We start from the raw sequence: 20,658 nt of genomic DNA on the forward strand, positions 1-20,658 counted from the left end.
CTATACCTGGAGTGGCTTTTCTGAAGGCAGCTGGCTCTGCTTAGCCCACAGTCACCCTCCCACACACCCCGTGGGGCTTCCAGCAGCTGGCGCCTCTCCCTCCCCTCTGGACTCTGAAGGTGACAGATTATAGCTCTGGGGGGCGTCTTGGCTCCTGCTGCTCTACAGGTTGGGCAAGGTCTCTCCCATTTGTGTGTCACAGACGTTCCATGATCTGCCTGTCCTCCTCGCTCTCCGTGCTCACACAGAGGCCTCCCGTCAGTTCCTTGAGGCCCCTTCCTACCTTGGGCCCTGTATGTGGTACTTCCTCTGCCTAGAGCCTCCTGACCCACTCCCACCCTGCTGCCCGGGAACTTCTACTTAGCCTTCATCCAGCACTGTGGTTGTCACTTCTGTGGGAGCGCTTCCTGACCCACCAGGCTAGATTAAGCCTCTTGGTGGACATTCTAATAGATCCTGCGTTGTTCTTCACAGGTGTTGTTCTGATGGTGAACTCGTCGTTAGCCTCAAGGCTGCTTTCTGGTTCCTTGCGTGGTGAAGGAGTTTCCTAGTAGCTTTGTGGGTGTTTGACTTTACACACCTGGGTTTGGGGTGAGGCCTTGTTGGGAAGCATGTCCTGGACAGTGTTTCTATGCCTAGGCCTGGTGCTTCTGGAAGTGGCCCCAGTTTGGTGTCTTGAGTGTCTCTGAACGCCATGTTGGGGCATGGACATGTCTGCCAAGTAGGGAGTCCCAGATGAGGAACAGTTAGGTATGGTCCCCCAAAGAGAGAAAGCTGAGTGTATGCTCACTTCCCCTCATCACCTTCTCTAGGCCTGAGGCTGCTGCGTGCATCTGGGCCCCTCGCCTGCCCAGGTAGCTGCCTTCCTGCAGGTGGAGGCTATGAATGTCTGTCTTGGGGCTGGACACACTTATTCTGGGGAAACAGCTGGTTCCACTCAGCAACTGTGCTGTTGGGTGGTTCTGAGCAGCTCTGGAACCTGCTGCTCATCTGGGGTTGGAGGATCCTTAGCACTATCTTCAGTTCATGTGAGAAGAGGTACACGTGATTTCTGAGGAGCTAATCTTCATAGTAAGAGGCAGATGATCTGGGCCTTTTCTCTTTTGCAGGTGGTGCTGTGGCCATCCCCTCCTGGGGGAAGTTCTGGTTGGCTGTCCTGAATGTTTATAGCTGGGAAGGCCTCAACACTCTGTTCCCAGAGATGTGGTATGTTTGTCCTTCTGAGGTTGATGTGTAGCTGGGTTGCCAGTGCCTTGCTGAGTTGTGTGACGGGCCCTGGATCGCTTGCTGCCTGTTCCCCAGATGAAGAGGCGGTCCATTCTGTGAAGTGAGGCTGTGTTAGGCTCCTGGTGGAGGCCTGCTTGGCTGAATCCTGCAGACAGATGGAAGGGGTTCCCAGTTGGGCAGGACGGAAGGAGGTACCGTGGGGGTGGGCCATGTGGCAGGTGGATGGGGCCCTGCAGGGCTGGGAGAACCAGTGCTGTCCTGTGTCTTGTTATGGATGTTTTGAGCATCTGTAGAAGTGGAGACAAGAAGGCAGTAGGCCATGCAGCCCTTGCCAGCCTCAGCACTGGAGTGTGCTGTGCTGTTTGTTCTGTTCCCTTAGCTTTCTGCTGGTGAATGTGAAAGTTAATCCCAGACATCATACTTTATCTGTGAACACTTCAGTGTGTATCTTTAAAAGAGAAGAATTTCCATGTTACAACAGAACCACAGTGCTTTTTAAATACTCCGTAAAATCGGGGCACCTGGGTGGCTCAGTAGGTTGATTATCTGACTCTTGATTTCAGCTCAAGTCGTGATCTCACTGTTCAATTTGTGAGATTGAGCCCCATGTCAGGCTCAGCGCTGATAGCACGGAGCCTACTTGGAATTCTTGCTCTCTCTCTCTCTCTCCCCTATCCCTGTCCCTCCCCTGCTCGTGGACATGCCCTTCTCCTCTTTCAAAATAAATAAATAAATAAATATTTAGTCAAATCAACACTAATGTGATACTTCCAATCAATGATATTCACATTTTGTGAATATCTACTGAAAGCTATGGGCGTCTTCCCAGAGAACATTCACGTGTGTGTAGATCCCCCAGAGTCCCCGTCAGGAGGTGAGCCCCCTGCTAGAGCCCCTGCTGGCTCCTGGGAGCACACGAGTGATGTTGCAGCCCCCCAGAAAGCTATCAGGGAGGTTGGAGGGCTTCTGTGTTAGATGCCTTTGGTAGAGGAGAGGCATTGGGTGAAAGATCCTGATGAAAGTGCTGAGGGCCAAGCCTTTGCAGCCTTGAGGGGCAGTGAGGAGGCAGTGGGAGGGGGTCTGTTACCCAAGGCCTACACTTGGGAGGAGTCCGGGAGGCATTCTGAGGCTATCCCAATGGTGCTCACTGGCTGCCTGCTGGCTGCACCCTGGACCTGCCTGGTGTGTAAGGAATGGGCAGAGTGCCAGGAGGGTGTGTGGGTGTCAGAGCACTGTTTGTTGTCTGTGCCCCTACATGGTGGATCTGGCAGTCAGTGCTAGGCTGTGAGGGCACTGCCAGTCTTTCCTGGAGTGGTTTTGAAGGGGTGGGTAGAAGATGCAAGGAATGTGTGCAGGAGGGGGACCAGAGATCCTGGACCACCAGCTACAGAGAGATTGTAAAATACCTCCCTTTAAAGTGAGTAGACAAGCCCTTGAGGGTGAGGGAAGTGGCCTGAGGACAGGGTTGGGAGAGCGGGAGCCTGCCCAGCTCGTGACTGGCATGCCCATGCCTCTCACACACGAGAATAGGAGGCTTGAAGGGAAAGCGTGGGGAAAATACTCTGGGTACCCACCTACGTGGGAAGCTGGTGGAACTGTGTATGCTGAGGTCAGGATAACTGGGCAAAAACGTGTTGGTGGTGATAACTCTCCAAGCCTCAGTCCTTGGGAAGATGTGCCAGTTCAAAAGGGTTTTAGGTAAACTTTTTATTTTGGAACAGTTTTCAATTTCCAAAGAAGTTGCAAAGATAGTCCAGAATGTTCCTGTAGACCCTTCACCCTGTTTCTGTTATTAACAATTTATATTACTGTGGTACCTTTGTCCCAGCTGAACCCACAGACAGTCCTGAAAGTTTAAGAGTCAAGTCTCCTGGTTTTAGGATGTGCCCAGCTGAACTGAGAGGAGTGGTTGTCACTCCTGCAGACTGTGCTCCTTGGCACCCCATAGGAACGTGGCTGTGACATGCCGACTTGGGCTGAGCATAGCCGTCTACCCCGACTCCACCCTTGGAAGGGCCTGGGCTGTACTGGTGGTGATGGTGGGGCCAGATCTCCTGCTGACATGCCGTCTCCCCAGGCTGTTTCCTGACTGGGTGCCTGCACATCCCTCCACACTCTGGTGCCACTGCCGACAGGTCTACCTGCCCATGAGCTACTGCTACGCCATCCGGCTGAGCGCTAAGGAGGACCCACTGGTCCAGAGCCTCCGTCAGGTAAGAATTCCTGGGCAGGGACCCCAGGTGTGGGGTTACCCTTGAGTCCCGACTGTACACGCCTGCTTGCCGGAGACCCTGCAGGGCTGAGTTCTGTGAAGTGTGGGTGAATCCTGCACCTCCCCATATCATAAGTGACTTCCCAAAAGGGCTTGCACGGTGGGATGGCCTCAGGGCACCTGTGAGCAGAGTCCTGGCCTGCGCTGTGTCTTGGGGAAGGAGGTACTGAGATGGGGCTAGGGGTGCAGATGTTCCTTGGGCATGCCCTTGGGAAGGGAGTGGGCAGAGGAGGGTGCTGAGGCGCTGCTGCCCCCCAGGAGCTCTACGTGGAGGACTATGCTAGCATCGACTGGCCGGCGCAGAGGAACAACGTGTGCCCTGATGATCTGTACACGCCGCACAGCTGGCTGCTCCGTGTGGTGTACGGTGGGTGCTTTCTGAGGGGCTGGTGGGCCTCCTACACCTAAAATGATGCTGACTCTCCTCCTCTTCCTCACCGCCTGTCGTTTGGGTCCTGTGGTGACCAGGGCTACCGTGTGCGCCACGTGTCCAGTAGGCCTGCCCTGTCTTCACCTCTGGAGCAAGCCTGTGGCTGGGGCTCCTGGACAAGAGGATTGGAGGCTGCAGGCCTGGAGGGCACGCTTGTTCCTTCCTTAGGGGAGAAGGGGCAGGACCCTGTGGGGCCCAGCTCAGACCCATCTTCCTGCGAGAACCCTGGTGGCTTGGGGGCCAGCATGGGGTGCCGCGTGTGGGTCATGTTCCCTTGATCACATGTCGTCTTGCTCACGTCTTCTGTGCTGAGCCCTGGGGTGGGAGCTGGGTCTTTGCCCCGGTCAGTGCTGAGGTGCACCCAGGCTGGAGTTCCACTCGGGGGAGTGGACCCTGAACATGGCATCAGGGACAGGGCAGGGCGGCATACCAGGATGTCCAGGAGGGTCATGGGGAAGGCCCCAGGTGCTGCCCTGTGCTGACACCCTTGACTCCCCGCAGTGTTACTCAACCTGTACGAGGGCCACCACAGCACCAGCGTGCGGGAGCGGGCCATCCAGAAGCTATACGAGCACATCGTGGCCGATGACTGCTTCTCCAAGTACATTAGCATTGGCCCGGTCAGTGATCCCACTGCTGGGTGTCTGGGCCTGGGGTGGGCACCCAACTGCAGCCCATGTGGGGGGAGGAGCTGGGGCAGAAGGCCGTCTCGAGGCCAGTCTCTGGAGCTGGGAGTGGGGGTCTTCCTGGAGGTGATGTCTCCCATGAGAGCCTGGCAGAGAGGACCCCCATCTGTCCCCTGTGTCTTGCACTTAGTACTCCCTTCCCTTCCTGTCACCTGGTGAGTGTGTAGTGCTGCTCCTGGGGCTGCCTCTCAAGATCTCTCCGGCTGCTGGGAGGGATGCTTGGCCTCTCTTGAGTGTCTTCCCTAGAACTCATTTTCTGCCTTTGTCCTGTGGGGTTTGGAGTGCCGGGGCTCTCGGGTTCCAGTCCTGGTTCCTGCCGCGCCTGGTGACTCGGAGCTCTCTCCTCCGAGCCTCCAGGCTCCTGACCTGGCTTTGCGTCATGAGGCTGTGGAGCTTGACAGAGGCCGGGTGTGGACACGCATGCAAAGGCGGGTGCACCCCAGCCGGTGCAGGGTTGGGGGGCTGCCTTACGGCCGTGGGGTGACAGCCGCGGGGGACGTTGTTGTTTTGGGCCCCTGGTGGGCCGTGCCGCGGCCTCTCTGGGGAAGTCCAGTTGGTGTGGCATCCTGCAGCTCCGCTCTGCAGCCTGCTCCCTGGTGTTCTGTGGGGCCTCAGTCAGCCTGGTGGGTTGTCCTGCCTCGACGGAGCAGTGGAGCAGTGAGTCGTGTTCCCTTAGCAGCAGTGTGATTTTCATGGGCTTTCGGCTCAGCACTGAGTAAAGCATGGCTGACCTACATGAGAACAGCACTTAACTGCTTATGAGAAGCCAGAGTGGGAGGTTTGGGCCTTTAGAACGTTCTGTCCAGGGACGCCTGCCTGCCTCAGCCAGTTGAGCATCTAACTTCGGCTCAGGTCATGATCTCATGGTTCGTGAGTTTGAGCCCCGCATCGGGCTCTGTGCTGTCAGTGTGGAGCCTGCTTTGGATGCTCTGTCCCCTTCTCTCTCTGCCCTTCCCTGATGCTCGCGCATGCGCTTTCTCTCGCTCTCATTCTCAAAAATAAACATTAAAAAAATATATCAAGGGGCACCTGGGTGGCTCAGTCGGTTAAGTGTCCGACTTCGGCTCAGGTCATGATCTCGTGGTTCACAAGTTCGAACCCCGCGTCGGGCTCTGTGCTGACAGCTCGGGGCCTGGAGCCTGCTTCCGATTCTGTGTCTCCCTCTCTCTCTGACCCTCCCCCCATTCATGCTCTGTCTCTCTCTGTCTCAAAAATAAATAAACGTTAAAAAAAAAATTAAAAAAAAAAGTATCAAATCATTTTTTAAAAAAAACCAAAAAACCCAACATTCTGTCATGAGCAAGCAGTCCATGCCACACAGGTCTTGTCTCTCTGTCATCCTGTTCTGCGTCTCTGAGTTATTCAAGGCACACCCTGCATGCCCACCTGGGGGACCCCCAGCCCTCATGGTGGTTGTGCTTGCTCACCAGTTGCCTCGGCTCACGTTGTTTCTCACAGGACGCTCTGTCTTCTGTCTGTGCACGTGCCCCAGGCCGTTCCCATCTCCCTTTCTGGCGGCACAACTTGGCTTGGTCTCTGGCTCTCGGGGCCTGGTGAGCAGTGAGTTGCTTCGCTTAGAGTCGAAGGTCTTACCTGGCCCGGAGCGAGGCTGTGCTGGGGGCCCAGTGTTTGGGCTGTGGTCCTCATGCTTGGGAGCCACTACAGGTCTGGAGCAAGGTCCTGACTCAGCTGTGTCTCCTGCAGATCTCGAAAACCATCAACATGCTTGTGCGCTGGTACGTGGACGGGCCGGACTCCTCTGCCTTCCAGGAGCACATCTCCAGGATTCCTGATTACCTCTGGTGAGTGCAGCTGGAAGGGCCTGTGGCTGGTCAGCATCACACTTCGTCCCTGACGCACATGGCTGAGAGCCAAGGGCAGACGTGCGTGGGGGCCTCCCCAGCACAGTGGCAGGCGTGGAGATCACGTATGTGTATAGTGACATTTGGAACCAGGAATTTCAGGGGTTGTGTGGAAGATGGTGAGGGTTATCTCTGAGTTGAAAGATTTGTTATGTGGCAAGAACTTCTGGTGGTTTGGGAAGGTAGAGCTAGGAAGCCTGGGGGTGCATGGGGCAGGTTCTGGTGAATGTCAGAAAGGCCTCGCTGACAAGAGTAATGGGTCAGTCACTGATTGCAGTTGGGACCATGGTGGGTGGGTCTGCCAGGTGGGTCTGCTGCCAGCAGTGGGGTGAGCTGGGCTCTGGGTGGCCGCCTGACTTCAGCTCTTTGCCCTCTGCTTCCTGACCTGGGCTTTTCTTGTCCTCACAGGCTGGGTCTCGATGGCATGAAAATGCAGGTAAAGGCTATAAAGCCGTGGCCGTTTGCTTCCTTTTCAACCATTCCTGCTCTTTAGGTTTGTTAAGATTCAATAAGTCCTCACAGTGAGTTCTGGCAGCACGTGCTGAGCGGCCGCTGGTATCCCCAGTCCTGAGTCTGAGGGGACAGCTGGGGTGCTTCCTGGGCGTGTGCCGTGTGACAGCAATGCCGACAGGCCCCAAAGGCTGCGGGAAGGCTGAGAGTCTGCAACTCCCCTATGGGAGGTGGGCGTCAGGCAGGAAGGAGGGGAGCCTGTGCTTCATGCCCCCAGCCTTGTGTCCTCGCACCCCCGGCTGAGATGTGCTCCCCTGTGGCCCTTCTCTGTGTCCGCTGCTCTGTTTTTTGTGCCATTTATCGTAAATGGTGTTCTGCCACCACCTTCCTCCCTGGCTCATTTCCTGTGTGTGACCCTGGGGGTGGAGGTATCTGGTCACAGTGTGGCTAGGGCTGACCTGAGAGCGGTCAGCCTGGGAACTGTTGCCTCACCCTGTGGGAGTTTTGGTGACAATGTGTACTGTCACCCACCTGGCTAAGTGTGGAAACACAGAGCCTCTGGCAGTGTTCTTGGGTCAGATAGGCCACTGGCCCTTGGGACAGATACACATGGACCCAGCACTGCCCAGTACAGAGCTCGCCTTGGCGTCCTTGCCTTACTCCCAGCTCCCTGACTCTTACATGCCAAGTGGAGGCAGGTCACAAACCCCTGTGTGGGCTCTCCATCCCCTCTGACTCCTTGAGCACCCCAGCTTATTTGTTCTTGTAAAATCACACTACTTTTGCCTTATGGGGTTGATGACAGTCCCTAGTTTGGTTTTGTGGCAGGTTTGTTGGCATCAGGGTTTGAGCCAGGTGACTGGTCCTCGAAGCCACTTTTGCCCAGTGGTCTTCTGGGTGCTTGCCCTTCCTTCCTGGATGACTGATTGGTTCCTAGGGCATCCCCCTTCTGGATCTGACTGGTTGTTTCCTCTGTGCCCTGTATTTCCTGCAACTGGCATTTAGACCCTCAGGCTTGATCCAGTTCAGGTTTCTTTTGGCCAGGAGGCTTTCCTGGTGGCAGGTGTCCTTCCTATATATTGTCCTGCAAGGCCATGGTTTTTGTTTTGGCAAGGCTCTGGCATTGCCATCCCTGTCCCTATCATCCAGGTGTCTGTCACCGTCTATCTTAGTGTCACTGGGATTTGGCCACTGGCATTCTGGTGGGACCAGAGTGTTGACCAATGAACTAGGCTCCCAGGGTGGGATTTGAAGGGGGCCTTCCCAGCTCTGTTGAGGCTTCAGCCAGGCCCCACCACCTCCAGGTGTACTTAGAAGTGAGGGGGTGTTTTGGGTCATCATTGTGATTGGGGCAAAAGCCTGTTGTTGGGTATTGGGACAGTGGAGGTCACAGGCAGTGGTTGTCCAGATACTGGAAGTGCCCTGAGAGGGTTCTGTCCCAACTGGTGGCCTGGTGAAGGCAGGTGGAGCTGCCTGACTTTCATCTGCCTGCAGAGACGTCCCCTTTCTGGCCCTCAGGGGCATTGAGGGGTGCACAGAACATGGAGCCTAGGTCAGGAGTTGGCTAGGTTCCCACCACTTTGCAGGAGCTGTTGTGAGCCCCCAGACTCCTCCTCGGCCCTTGAGGTGCCCTCGATCCCCGAGGATCCTGGGCAGTGGTGGGTGGGTAGAGGGAGCTGCAGCTGCTGTTCTAAAAAAAATTTTTTTTAATAAATGTTTATTTTTGAGAGAGAGAGAGAGAGAGAGAGAGAGAGAGACAGAACATGAGTGGGGGAGGGGCAGAGAGAGATGGAGACACAGAATCTGAAGCAGGCTCCAGGCTCTGAGCTGTCAACACAGAGCCCGATGCAGGGCTCGAACTCACAAGCCACAAGATCATGACCTGAACCGAAGTCGGATGCTCAACTGACTGAGCCACCCAAGTGCCCGGCTGCAGCTGCTGTTCTAATGGCTTGTGCTTGCGTGCAGGGCACCAACGGCTCACAGGTGTGGGACACCTCATTTGCCATCCAGGCTCTGCTAGAGGTACGTGGCTCTGCCTCCTTGTTTTTTAGCCTCCCGTGGCTCCAGTTGACTTTCCTGGGTGTCCACCCCTGCACCCAATGTGGACGTGGCACTTGCTGGCCCTGACTCTTTGTCCACCTGGACTCCGAGGCCTCTGGCGATGGTCTTGCTGAGGCAGTGATCTTGCCCAGAAGTTTTGGCAGTGATCTTGCCAGCTGGGAGGCTTTAGGAGTAGGGAGCGTATAAGGTCTGTTCCTGGGGAGACAGGGCAGGAAGCTTCTAGCAGGGAGAGTGGGCTCTAGGCTTTTCTCAACATTCAAATTGCTCATTATGGGTACCTCTGAGCACATGCTGGAGGGAAACCAGAATGTGTTTTTGTGCTGGTAGGATTGAGAGTGGTGACATTCTGGAGAACCTTGAAGAGTGGTCAGGGCCACGTGTGGTCTGCCTTAGATGGGGCAGGGATCCTCTGGACATGGGCTGGGCTGGGCTCCACTGGATGTGGTGTGGACTGTCTCTTTTGCCTACTTTATTTCTCTGTCACATCTTTCTGACTTGTCAGCAGAATCCAGAGCCTGAGACTGTGGTGAGTTTGCTCCTGTTTCCCAGTGGTGGCAAAACGTCACCAGGATTGTCTGGGAACCACTTCATCTGTGCAGGCTTGTGTCAGCGAGCAGCTTAGCCTCTGTTGTCTCTTCCAGGCGGGGGCACAGCACAGGCCCGAGTTTTCGTCTTCCCTGCAGGAGGCACATGAGTTTCTCCGGATCTCACAGGTGAGGTCGGATCTGACCTGGGGGTGGTGGGGCTTCTGCACGCAGAGGTACCGCCTCCTCACCTCTGCCTTGACACCCTGGTCTGCCCTCTCTGGTGCCGCGTGGTGCCTTGGTCATGTTTCCCCAGCAGTGGATGGGGGTGGCAGGCCTTGGGCCACGGGGTGATGCTTTAAAGGGTGCCTTTGGCCCCGATGGTTGAGAGGGCAGTAGGCCAGTGGCTCTTGGTCCCTGTGTATTTTGCACCAGCCCCTACTGGCTCTGGTGTCTGCATCTGATGGTGACCTGGGCCTTCTCTGTTTTCTGCATGTGCCATGCGGATGCCACCTAGGTGCTAGACAGCCCCCCTGACTACCAGAAGTACTACCGCCAGATGAGCAAGGTACCACGGCCATCCCTGTTTGCCCCAAGTCCTACGCCCTGCGCTCCAAAAGAGACCACCACAGTTAGCTATGCCTTGCTAGTTGAGAGGGCTCTTTCCTCGGTCTCCTGTGGCTTCCTGCTCTGATAGACACACGGTGTGGGGCTTCACCAACACACTCAAGGTTTCCCTGACTGGGGAGTTGTGTGGGTGAGTTAGTGAGCCGTGTGGGGCTTCCTCATGCTGCCACGACAAGTGTTTTGTGCACACACACACACACCCACCCACCCACCCACCCACCCACCCACCCACACACCCACCCACCCACCCACACACACACCCACACCCACACCCACACCCACCCACCCACCCACACACACACACACACACACACACACCTGTGCCTCAGAGATGCTATTAGACAGCAGTACATGCAGATACCAGATACGCTGTCGGAATGTGGTTTAGGGTGATGAGGGAGCTGCAGAGGGTGGAGGGCAGCTCCTCTGGGCGTGTGGGAGTGTGGATGCAGTGCACACCTTCTCACAGCAGGTTGGGAGGCTGTTTACATGTGTGTGGTGTGGGGCTGCGGCTGCACCTTTATGGTGGCCAGGGCTCTGCCTGGGTGAGGGAGGTACCATCACCTCGGGTGGTCCTAAGATCAGGGTACGGGCTCGGCCCTCTGCCCTGGCCATGACTGGCCCCACACTTTCCAGGGTGGCTTCCCCTTCAGCACGCTGGATTGTGGCTGGATTGTTAGTGACTGCACAGCTGAGGCCTTGAAGTCCATCCTTCTCCTGCAAGAACAGTGTCCCTTTGTCACCAAGCATGTCGCACGAGAGCAGATCTATGATGCTGTTGCTGTGGTAAGGCTGCTGGGCACGAGGGAGACCCGGCTGCCCCGCCGCCACCCCTTGGGTCCACTTCGTGCTGCGTAGGAGCTGCACTTCCCGTGGCTTTTGTGTCCACAAATCCCCAGGGCCAGATTGAAAGCCCAGAGGGGCATGTCCTCTGACAGCATCTGTGTTTGGGAAGCCGTGAGCCCTGTGTTGGAGGCTTGCATATCTGGCTGCTCCCAGGGGCTGCCTTCGGGAAGGCTGGTATTCTCCACGGGTTATCTGCAGAAAGATGAGAACTTCTGTTTGTTTTTGTGTAAAACCCTTTCAGTACACCCACTCTGTGCGTGTTTTACAATGGAGAGCGTGTGGCTTGGCAGCACACGTGTAACTTATAAATGGATAAGCAGGTGCATGTCAGGGTCCCAGATGGTCACTCGTAGAGCACCTGATTGATAAAGTTGTGGCCCACTCCTCTAGGCACTGAAGGTCTCAGTTTAATATGAGAACTGGTCCCCCATTCCCCATCCCTGCCCCTTTCGTCTTAGCCTTGGGTGTTTCTAGAATGGTCTGCCACAACCTGTGGGCTCTCCCGCCTGCTTAACCACATGAGTGAACTCTCAGGATGCCCTCTCTCTGGTTTTAGTTGCTGGACATGAGAAATCCTGATGGAGGGTTTGCCACCTATGAGACTAAGCGTGGGGGCTACTTGCTGGAGCTGTTGAACCCCTCGGAGGTCTTTGGTGAGTGGTTGGCCAGCCAGGTGGTACGCAGACCCAGGGGCCCTGCATGCCCTGAGATGGATTCGCCAACCAGAGCCCGGAGTTCCTCCCCCAGGGTGGGAGCAGTGCCAACAAAGGTGTTGGCAGATGACGGTGGATCCTTTAAGGAGCACTCCCTAAACACTGGAATGTTCTGTGCTCCTTGGCCTCTGAAGGTGGCCATAGTGCCTGTGGTTGTGAATGGAAAAGCTGTGGTTTTGTTTCTCGGAGGTTGGCAGAGGAGTCACCTGGCTTTCTGGCTCGAGCCTGGGCTGGCTCCTGCTCTGTTTTCCATCCTCCGTGGAGACCACCCTGTGTCCTGCGTGCTGTGCTCTTCATGGAGCTCAGGCACCTGGCAAGAGGGTGTCGGTAGGGACCCCCTAGCCCTGTGTCCTCCCTGCTGTGCGCATGGTTCCGGTCTGTAAGGGCAGCTGCTTTACCTGAGTGCCTTCACCTGAGTTTCTCCTTGCAAACCTTGCAAATGCCCCTGTACCCTGCTTGCAGGTCTCTGTCTCGCTTCTGTAACTGTTAAATGTGGTCTAGTTGGGGTGGCTCTGCCCTGTACCCCTCTCCTTTCCCCTCCCACTGGCTTAGCTCTCCTGTAGCCAGATGGGCCTCCAGGTCACTGTGTATGTGCCGGCCACTCTCCCCCACCAGTGGCCGTGTCTCCTGGGCCAGTCACTGGGGTCTCTTGCCTTGTTCCTCTGGAGGACCTTCAGGCTCTGGATGTTCCATGTAGGTCTGCATGTTATGATCTTTGCATTCTTCATGGTGTGGTCTGAGCTGCCAAATTGGGCAACAAGGTGAAGCTGAGAGGCATCGATTCTTCCTTCCCTCTTCCAGGGGACATCATGATTGACTACACATATGTGGAATGCACCTCAGCTGTGATGCAGGCACTGAAACTTTTCCATGAGCGTTTCCCGGACCACAGGGCCAGGGAGATCCGGTAAGGGTGGTCTTGGCACAGGGATGTTTGGTCACTGAGCCACGGGTGTCATCAGCTCAGGAGCCGAGAGCTGAGATGCTGCCACACAGGACACAGAGCGTGTTGTTGCTGGGGTGGGTGGCTCACTGCAGGAAGGGGACTCTGTGGATTAAAACTCACTTAATAACAGAAGGGATTTCCAGTGTTCCTGAGTCTAGTTGTATGCCCTAAAGTACAGTTGACCCTTGAACTGAACAACTTTGGAGTTAGGGGTGCCAAACCCCTGTGCAGTTGTAAATCTGTGTGTAACTTAAAAAAAAAATTTTTTTTGGGGGGGGCTTGGAGGGCGCCTGGGTGGCTCAGTTGGTTAAGTGTCCGACTTTGGCTCAGGTCACGATCTCAGTGTTCGTGGATTCGAATCCCGAGTCAGCTCTGTGCTGACAGCTCAGAGCCTGGAGCCTACTTTGGATTCTGTGTCTCCCTCTGTCTCTGCCCCTTCCTGCTCACGCTCTGTCTCTGTCTCTCTAAAATTAGTAAATATTAAAAAAATTTGAAAAAGAAATTTTTTTTAATGTTTATTTTTGAGAGAGGCAGAGAGCAAGCAAGCAGGGGAGGGGCAGAGAGGGAGACACAGAATGAATCCAAGGCAGTCTCGAGGCTCCATGCTGTCAGCAACAGAGCCTGATGTGGGGCTCGAACTCACGACCCTGAAGATCATGACCTGAGCTGAATTTGGATGCTCAGTCGACTGATAGAACCACCCAGGCGCCCCATAAATTTGCATACAACTTTTTTTTTTTTTTTTTTTTTATTTTTTATTTTTTTTTATTTTTGGGACAGAGAGAGACAGAGCATGAACGGGGGAGGGGCAGAGAGAGAGGGAGACACAGAATCGGAAACAGGCTCCAGGCTCTGAGCCATCAGCCCAGAGCCTGACGCGGGGCTCGAACTCACAGACCGCGAGATCGTGACCTGGCTGAAGTCGGACGCTTAACCGACTGCGCCACCCAGGCGCCCCAATACAACTTTTGATTACCCAAAAACTTTACTCATAGTCTTGTGTTGACTAGAAACCTTACTGATAACATAAGTAGTTGATTAACATGTATTTTGTAGGTTATGTGTTATATATACTGTAATAAAGTAAGCTAAAGAAAAGAAAACATTAAAATAATAAGAGGAAATATATTTACAGTACAGTATGATATTTATCGAGAAAAATCTGCGTAAAAGTGGAATCCATGTTCTGAAGTCAGTTCTATATCAAATATGTGTATTGAGGGTTCAGAGTGGCAGAGCTGTAATGCAAAAATGAGTTACTTTTCACATCTCTTAATGAAGGTCAGAAAGATCTGTACCCCCAACTCCACCTGTGTCCCCATAAACGGTAGTTTTTAAATAAGCCTGTCCTGTTGATGTCTGACACATATGCAGAGAGGTGTACAGATCTCCTATGTGTGGTGCCTAATGAATTATCACCAAGTGGGCACATAGATGTAACCAGAAGCTGCCCTCCTGGTTCTCGGGCTGCTCTGATCCTGCAATTGGGGAATCAGTCCCACAGCCAGACTCGTGGGTCTGGCTTCTTTCACTCGGCTTGGTGCTCGGTGAGGCCCAGGCTGGTGGTTGCGGAGCAGCAGCCCACCCTCTTTGCTGGCGGCATTTCTGTTTGGTGCAGATGCCACACTTTGTTTATCCATTGGTTTGTCTTGGATCCTTGGGAGCCTTTCAGTGGGTTCCTGTGAATTATCCCACTGGGAACACTCTGTACTTGCCCAGGGTACCCCTTTCTTGAGGACACGTAGGAGTGGACTCTGTGTTGTGGGGTACGTTCATTCACTTTTGTAGATAACCCTTCATCCAGTGTGATCTCCTTGTTTCATGCTTCACAGCAAACCTGGAATAGACTCAAGTTTGGTCGTGGTGTGCTTTCTTTTTTGGATATCGCTGGATCTAGTTAGAAAAGTACTTTTGAAAGGATTTTTACCACTGTGGTTATAGAGAAACCAGTCTGCTCTTTCCCTTCAATGTCTTTGTCAGGCTCTCCCAAGAAGGTAACGCAGGACTTGTAAGAGGAGTTGGAAAGTATATTTTCTTTTTAGATTTTCTGGAAGAGTTTGTGAGGTTTGTGCTATATCTGAGTTCCCTCTGACGGAAAGGGTTAAATTTTTATTTACAGGTTCAGTTTCTTTACTTGTTATAGAACTGTACAGATTTCCTTTTGTTTGTGTTTCTATCAGTTTTGGGGATTTTCCTGTTTGGCTCCATTTTCTGTGGATCAGCACAGAGCTTGCCCACAGTGCTCAACAGCTCCCTTGCCACTGATAGCCTCATTTCCTTCCTGATGTTGGCACCTTGGACCTCTTCTCCACCAGCAGCTTATCAATCTCACCAGTCTTTTCACAGAAACCATCTTTAGTCTTTGATTCTGTCTAGCTATGTTTATGTTTTTGATGTTTGTTTTTGGTTTCACCAATTTTTGCTCTTTATTATTTTCTTTCTACTTTCTTTTTCTAACTTAGATGGATACTAAAATGATTTTCAGGCTTTTTAAATGTGCACTTAAGATACAGTAAGTCTTGGTGTATCATTCGGTTAAAATTATTTCTGTTGTGAGTTCTTCTCTGGCCAGGAGTTGTTCAGGAGTATGAGGCTTCATTTCCAAAAAAAATGGAGGATTTTCCAGTTGTGATTTGCTGGTTTTCTTCTGTCCTGACAGGTGGTACAGCTGCTGGGGGGTTGCTGTGTCTGTCTAGTCATGATATTGTCACCTCTGTCTCGTCGTGATTTTGTCACCTGGGCCTGGGGGTCCACGAGCCATGCACTGCGCTGAAGGGTGATCTCTGGTCCCTTCCTCCGGGTACAGCTTGTCCTCAGTGACACTCTCATGTAATTGACCTTTTTTAATGGATCATCTTTTTAGGAAGTATTCAAAAAAAAAAAAAAGTGTGCCCTTTGGAGGAATCTTGGAGAATGCAGAAGCAAGCAGCTCATCATTGCTGGGAGGAATCTGTGAGGACTGTTTGATCTCCACGTTTCCATGGGTCCTATAGGGCAGGCTCAGTTGGTGCTGGCGAGGAGTCTGAGAGCAGGGGATGACTTTCCATGTCAGGAAGTCCCGTTCTCCTCCTGCAGGAGTTGTGATGGTTGTAGGCATTTCATTGTTTTAGTGGCCCAGTAGTGTCTTGGGTATTTCTAAATTTTCATTGTCATTTTTCAGCTTTTCCCCATTTTAACCTTAATTAGTGTCCTCTTGCTAAATCTTCATCCAGAACCATTATTTTCCCCTAGATCCACATGATTTTAGGGTCAGCCTGTGTGGGGAGATCCCCCCCCTCCTCCACCCTTGCCCTTTCCTGGTAGTGTTGTCCTGGTCCCAGTCACTTCCCCTGTCGGCCTGGACTCCCCGACCCAAGGGGAATAGTGGGATGGGTGGGGGCAACAGTTCGGGAAGCACAGAGTGACTGTTGTTAACTGTGTTAAAGCTCTAGACCATTTTTATCTCTTGCCAGTTTGAACAGAAGCATTTAAATAAATGTATTAATTTATTATATTAAAATTTTAAATTTATCTGGGGTAGTTTTAGAGATATAGTTTGAGGTAGCCAGGTACTGTGACGCTACACATATGGAACATTCCATTTTTACTACCTTGACTTGAAATTCTCTTAATTTCAAGCTTACAGGAAAATTATACTAGTAGTACAAAGCTTTCCTCTTTATCTTTTACCAAGATTCTTCAGCTGTTAACATTTCACATTTGCTTCATTGTGTTCCTTCAACGTATATTTTTTCCAAAATCATTTTAGGGTAAATTGCAAATGCGATGTGCCTTAATCCCTAAAATCTTTAGCATTTCTTTAAAAAAATTTTTTTTTAAGTTTATTTATTTTTGAGAGAAGGAGAGAAAGAGTGGGGGAGGGGCGCAGAGAGAGAGAGAGAGAGAGAGAGAGAGAGAGAATCCCAAGCAGGGTGAAGAGCAAGACGTGGGGCTTGATCTCAGAACTGTGAGATCATGACTTGAATCACCATCAAGAGTCAGATGCTTAACCGACTGAGGCACCCAGATGCCCCAATGCTTTAGCCTTTCTTAACAAGGATATTCTCTTATGGAAATACAAGTCACAGTATTAACACTATATAATATTAATGTCGATATAATCCTATTGTTTAATCTACAGAATTCATTTAAATTGCCCAAGTTGCTTTTATAGCAAAATCTTCCCTCATGATTTAACCCAGGGTCACTGAACTGAGCTGCCAGCTGTTAGTCTCCCCCTGGAACAATCCTTTAGTGTCTCCTTGGGGTTGACGACTGACATTTTTAAGGCTCGTGACAAGTTTTTGTAGAATATCCTCAACATGTGTTTTTCTGGTGTTTCCCCATGATTAGATTCAGGTTATGAAATTACGCATTTATGTCAGGAAGATTACAAAAGTGATGGGGACTTCTTAGTGCATGCCACCAGGATGCGCACGTCAACATGGACCCTGTGATTAAGGTGATGACCACTTGTTTTCTCCACTGTGAAGTTACTGTTTTTTTCTTGTGGGAGAAAGTGTTAGATTATGTAAGTGACCTGTTTCTCATCAAACTTCTACCTGTTAGTTTTATCATCTGATGATGATTTTTGCCTGAATCATTATTTACATGATGGCTACAAAACTGTCATTTTTTCCATATGTGTTAGTTGGTGTTCTACTGTTTGCTTTTCCCCTGTTTGTTTATTAACGTGGAGTCATGGGTTCTTATGCTGTTGACTTTTTCTTTTTTTTATTGTGTTAAAATATACCTAATGTGAAATTTATCACCTTAATCATTTTTATTTTTGTCTTTTTTAAATTATTTTTTTAATGTTTATTTATTTTTGAAGGAGAGAAGACAGAGCCCAAGAAGGGAAGGGACAGAAAGAGAGGGAGACACAGAATCTGAAGCAAGCTTCAGGCTCCGAGCTGTCAGCACAGAGGCTGATGTGGGGCTCAAACTCACAAACCGTGAGATCATGACCTGAGCCAAAGTCGGACACTCAACTGACTGAGCCACCCAGGCGCCCCTTAAATTATTTTTTTAATGTTTATTTTTGAGAGAGAGAGAGAGAGACAGAGTGCGAGTGGGGGAGGGGCAGAGAGGGAAACACAGAATCCAAGGCAGGCTTCAGGCTCCGAGCTGTCAGCACAGAGACTGATGTGGGGCTTGAACTCATGAACCGCGAGTTCATGACCCGAGCCAAAGTCAACGCTTGACCATCTGAGCCACCCAGGTGCCCCTGTACCTGTTAGCTTTATTTCCTCATCTCTGCTGCCCCCATTCCCTGGCAGTCCACATTCTGTTTTCTGTCTTTTCTTACCTCATGTAAGTGGAATCCTGTAATATATTTTTGTGACTGGGTCTGGGTTAGCCTAGTTGATTTAATAGAGTATATTAGTTGATTTTTGAATGTGGAATCAGCTTTATGTACCTGGGATATCGTTTGTGGTATATAATTCTTTCATGTTCTTGTATTTGATTTGCTAATACTCTTGAGGATTTTTGTGTCTCTGCTGCTGGGAGATAATGTTCTATAGTTTCCCTTTCTTGTGATGTCTTCGCTTTTGGTATTCAGGTGATGCTGTCCTCATAGAATGAATCAGGCAGTGTTCCCTCTGTGTCTGTTCTCTGGAGAACACTGTAGACACTTTGTATAATTCTTTCCTTAAATGTTTAGTAGAAATCACCAGTGAATCCATCTGGGCAACTCTTTATATTCTAATTAATTTTGGCTTCTTTTGAGTCTTCTCCCTAGACCGTCCTATCACTTGCAAATGATATATTTTTCTTTGTCTTACTGCCTTGGCTAAGCCTGCATAGCAGAAGTGGCAGTAGTGGCATCTTTGTAGTATTTCCTGATGTTAAAGGGGACTGCTTCCAATATTTCTCCATTTAGAATGATTTTTGCTGTAGGTTTTTGTTAATTACCCCTTTTCAGGTTAACAAAGTTCTTTTTTTGTAATTAAAAAAAAATTTTTTTATGTTTATTTTTGAGAGAGAGACTGACTTCAAGCAGAGGAGAGGCAGAGAGAGGGGGAGACATAGAATCCAAAGCAGGCTTCAGGCTCTGAGCTGTCAACACAGGCCGACGTGGGGCTTGAACTCACAAACCGTGAGATCATGACCTGAGCCAAAGTCGGATGCTTAACTGACTGAGCTACCCAGGTGTCCCTTTTGATTTGTTTTTAAAATGTTTGTTTTTGGGGCAGAGAGAGAGAGAGAGAGCATGAGCGCAAGCGGGGGAGGGGCAGAGAGAGAGGAGACACAGAATCCAAAGCAGGTTCTAGGCTCTGAGCTGTGATCACAGAGCCCGATGTGGGGCTCCAACTCATGAACCATGAGATAATGACCTGAGCTGAAGTGCAATGCTTAACCAAGTGAGCTACCCAGGTGCTCCTGACAAAGTTTTTTTTTTTTTTTTTTTTTAATTTTTTTTAACGTTTATTCATTTTTGAGACATAGAGAGACAGAGCATGAGTGGGAGAAGGTCAGAGAGAGAGGGAGACACAGAATCTGAAACAGGCTCCAGGCTCTGAGCTGTTAGCACAGAGCCCGATGCGGGGCTCGAACTCATGGACCGCGAGATCATGACCTGACCCGAAGTCGGACGCCCAACCGACTGAGCCACCCAGGCGCCCCGACAAAGTTCTTTTTAATGCTACTTTGTTAAGTTGTTTTTTCCCTCTGTTGTGAATGGGTGTTATATTTTAGGAAATAATTTTTCTATCTCTGTAAGGATGATAAATATAATCTCTTTTATATGTTAATGTCATAGATGATTACTATAGATCTTCCTAGTGTTAAAATCCCTCTGTTTCTGGAGGGGTTTTATGCCAACTTAGTATTGCATATATCCAACTTAGTATTGGCATATATCTATGCTGTATTCAGTTTCTTAATATTTAGATTTGAATTTTGCATCTGTTCATTAATCAATAGCCTGAAAATTGTGCTTTGCTACATCACTTTTATATGGTCTGTTGGATTTGCAGAATAACAAGGGGTGTTCCTTCCTCCTGTGTTTCCTGAAAGAGTTTGTGTAACATTAGAATGATCATTGTTGGTGAGTTAGTAGAACTTACCTTTTAAACTTTTAGGCCTGGACTTCTTTTTCTGGGCAAAGTGACTCTTGTCTTTAGTAGTTGTAGAACCATCCAGGCTCCCTCTCTGCTTGAGGTGGTTTTGAGAAGCTACTTTTCCAGTAGTTTGTGCGTTCTGAGTTTTCCCATATGCTGCCGAAAGTTTTCTTATTTTCTCTTAACCTTTTAGTTTCCACTATACTTGTGGTCACATCACTCTTTGGTTGCTAGTATTATTCATTTGTGCCTTCATCCTTTGTTATCTCTTGCTGAGTCACAACATTACTAAGACTTGGTGGCTTCAAACAGCACATGTCTGTTGCCTCACAGTTTCTGTGGGTTGGGAACCTAGGCACAGCCTAACCAGGTGCTCTGCTGCAGGTTCCATGGGGTTGCAGCTAGTATGCCGGCCAGGACTGGGATCTCATCTGAGCAGCGGCTAAGGGAGGGTCTTGTGGCATTCATGTAGTTGCTGGCAGGTTTCCATTCCTTGCAAAATGTCAGCCTCAGGGTCTCATTTCTTCTCTGACTGTTGTCTGGAGCCACCCTCAGTTTCTTGCCATCTGGGCACCTCTGTGGTGTCTCATGAAGCTGGGAAGGGCCAGGGAGTCTGCTTGCGAGACAGAAGCTAGACTTCCCTGTGCCCGAGTCACGGAAGTGATGTCCCATCAGCTTTGCTGCAATTTGTTGTTTGGAAACAAGTCTTAGGTGCTGCCCACGCCCAAGGGATGGGATGACATGGGTGTGGGTACCTGTTGGTGAAGGTCACAGGGGTCACCTTGGAGGGTGTATTTGTATCTTCACTCTGGCCTTTTCAGGGAACCAGTTATTCTCCTAAAGTACCAGTTAGACTTAGGATGGATCTCTGCCCTCAAAATCTATTATTTTCTAATTTTTCATTTCTTTTTAAAATTTCATTCTGTATATTTACTGAAACTCGTGTCAGTGACATTATTGCGGTGAAA

At 50.8% G+C, this 20,658-nt stretch overlaps 1 protein-coding gene across 5 annotated transcripts in view; it reads left to right on the forward strand.

The window, feature by feature from the left end:
- LSS (lanosterol synthase) overlaps nt 1-20,658 on the forward strand; it is a 34,566-nt gene that overhangs the window by 5,764 nt on the left and 8,144 nt on the right. For all 5 annotated transcript variants that reach the window (XM_042954771.1, XM_042954772.1, XM_042954770.1 and 2 more), the window contains 12 exons: nt 1,110-1,206; nt 3,305-3,440; nt 3,758-3,866; nt 4,431-4,549; nt 6,320-6,417; nt 6,886-6,913; nt 8,896-8,952; nt 9,633-9,704; nt 10,033-10,083; nt 10,779-10,928; nt 11,545-11,641; nt 12,503-12,608. In XM_042954771.1, the coding sequence (XP_042810705.1) occupies nt 1,110-1,206; nt 3,305-3,440; nt 3,758-3,866; nt 4,431-4,549; nt 6,320-6,417; nt 6,886-6,913; nt 8,896-8,952; nt 9,633-9,704; nt 10,033-10,083; nt 10,779-10,928; nt 11,545-11,641; nt 12,503-12,608 (1,120 nt within the window). The remainder of the gene's footprint in view (nt 1-1,109; nt 1,207-3,304; nt 3,441-3,757; nt 3,867-4,430; nt 4,550-6,319; nt 6,418-6,885; nt 6,914-8,895; nt 8,953-9,632; nt 9,705-10,032; nt 10,084-10,778; nt 10,929-11,544; nt 11,642-12,502; nt 12,609-20,658) is intronic.

This window comes from Panthera leo, chromosome C2 (assembly GCF_018350215.1).
Source record: "Panthera leo isolate Ple1 chromosome C2, P.leo_Ple1_pat1.1, whole genome shotgun sequence".
Lineage (NCBI taxonomy): Eukaryota > Metazoa > Chordata > Mammalia > Carnivora > Felidae > Panthera > Panthera leo.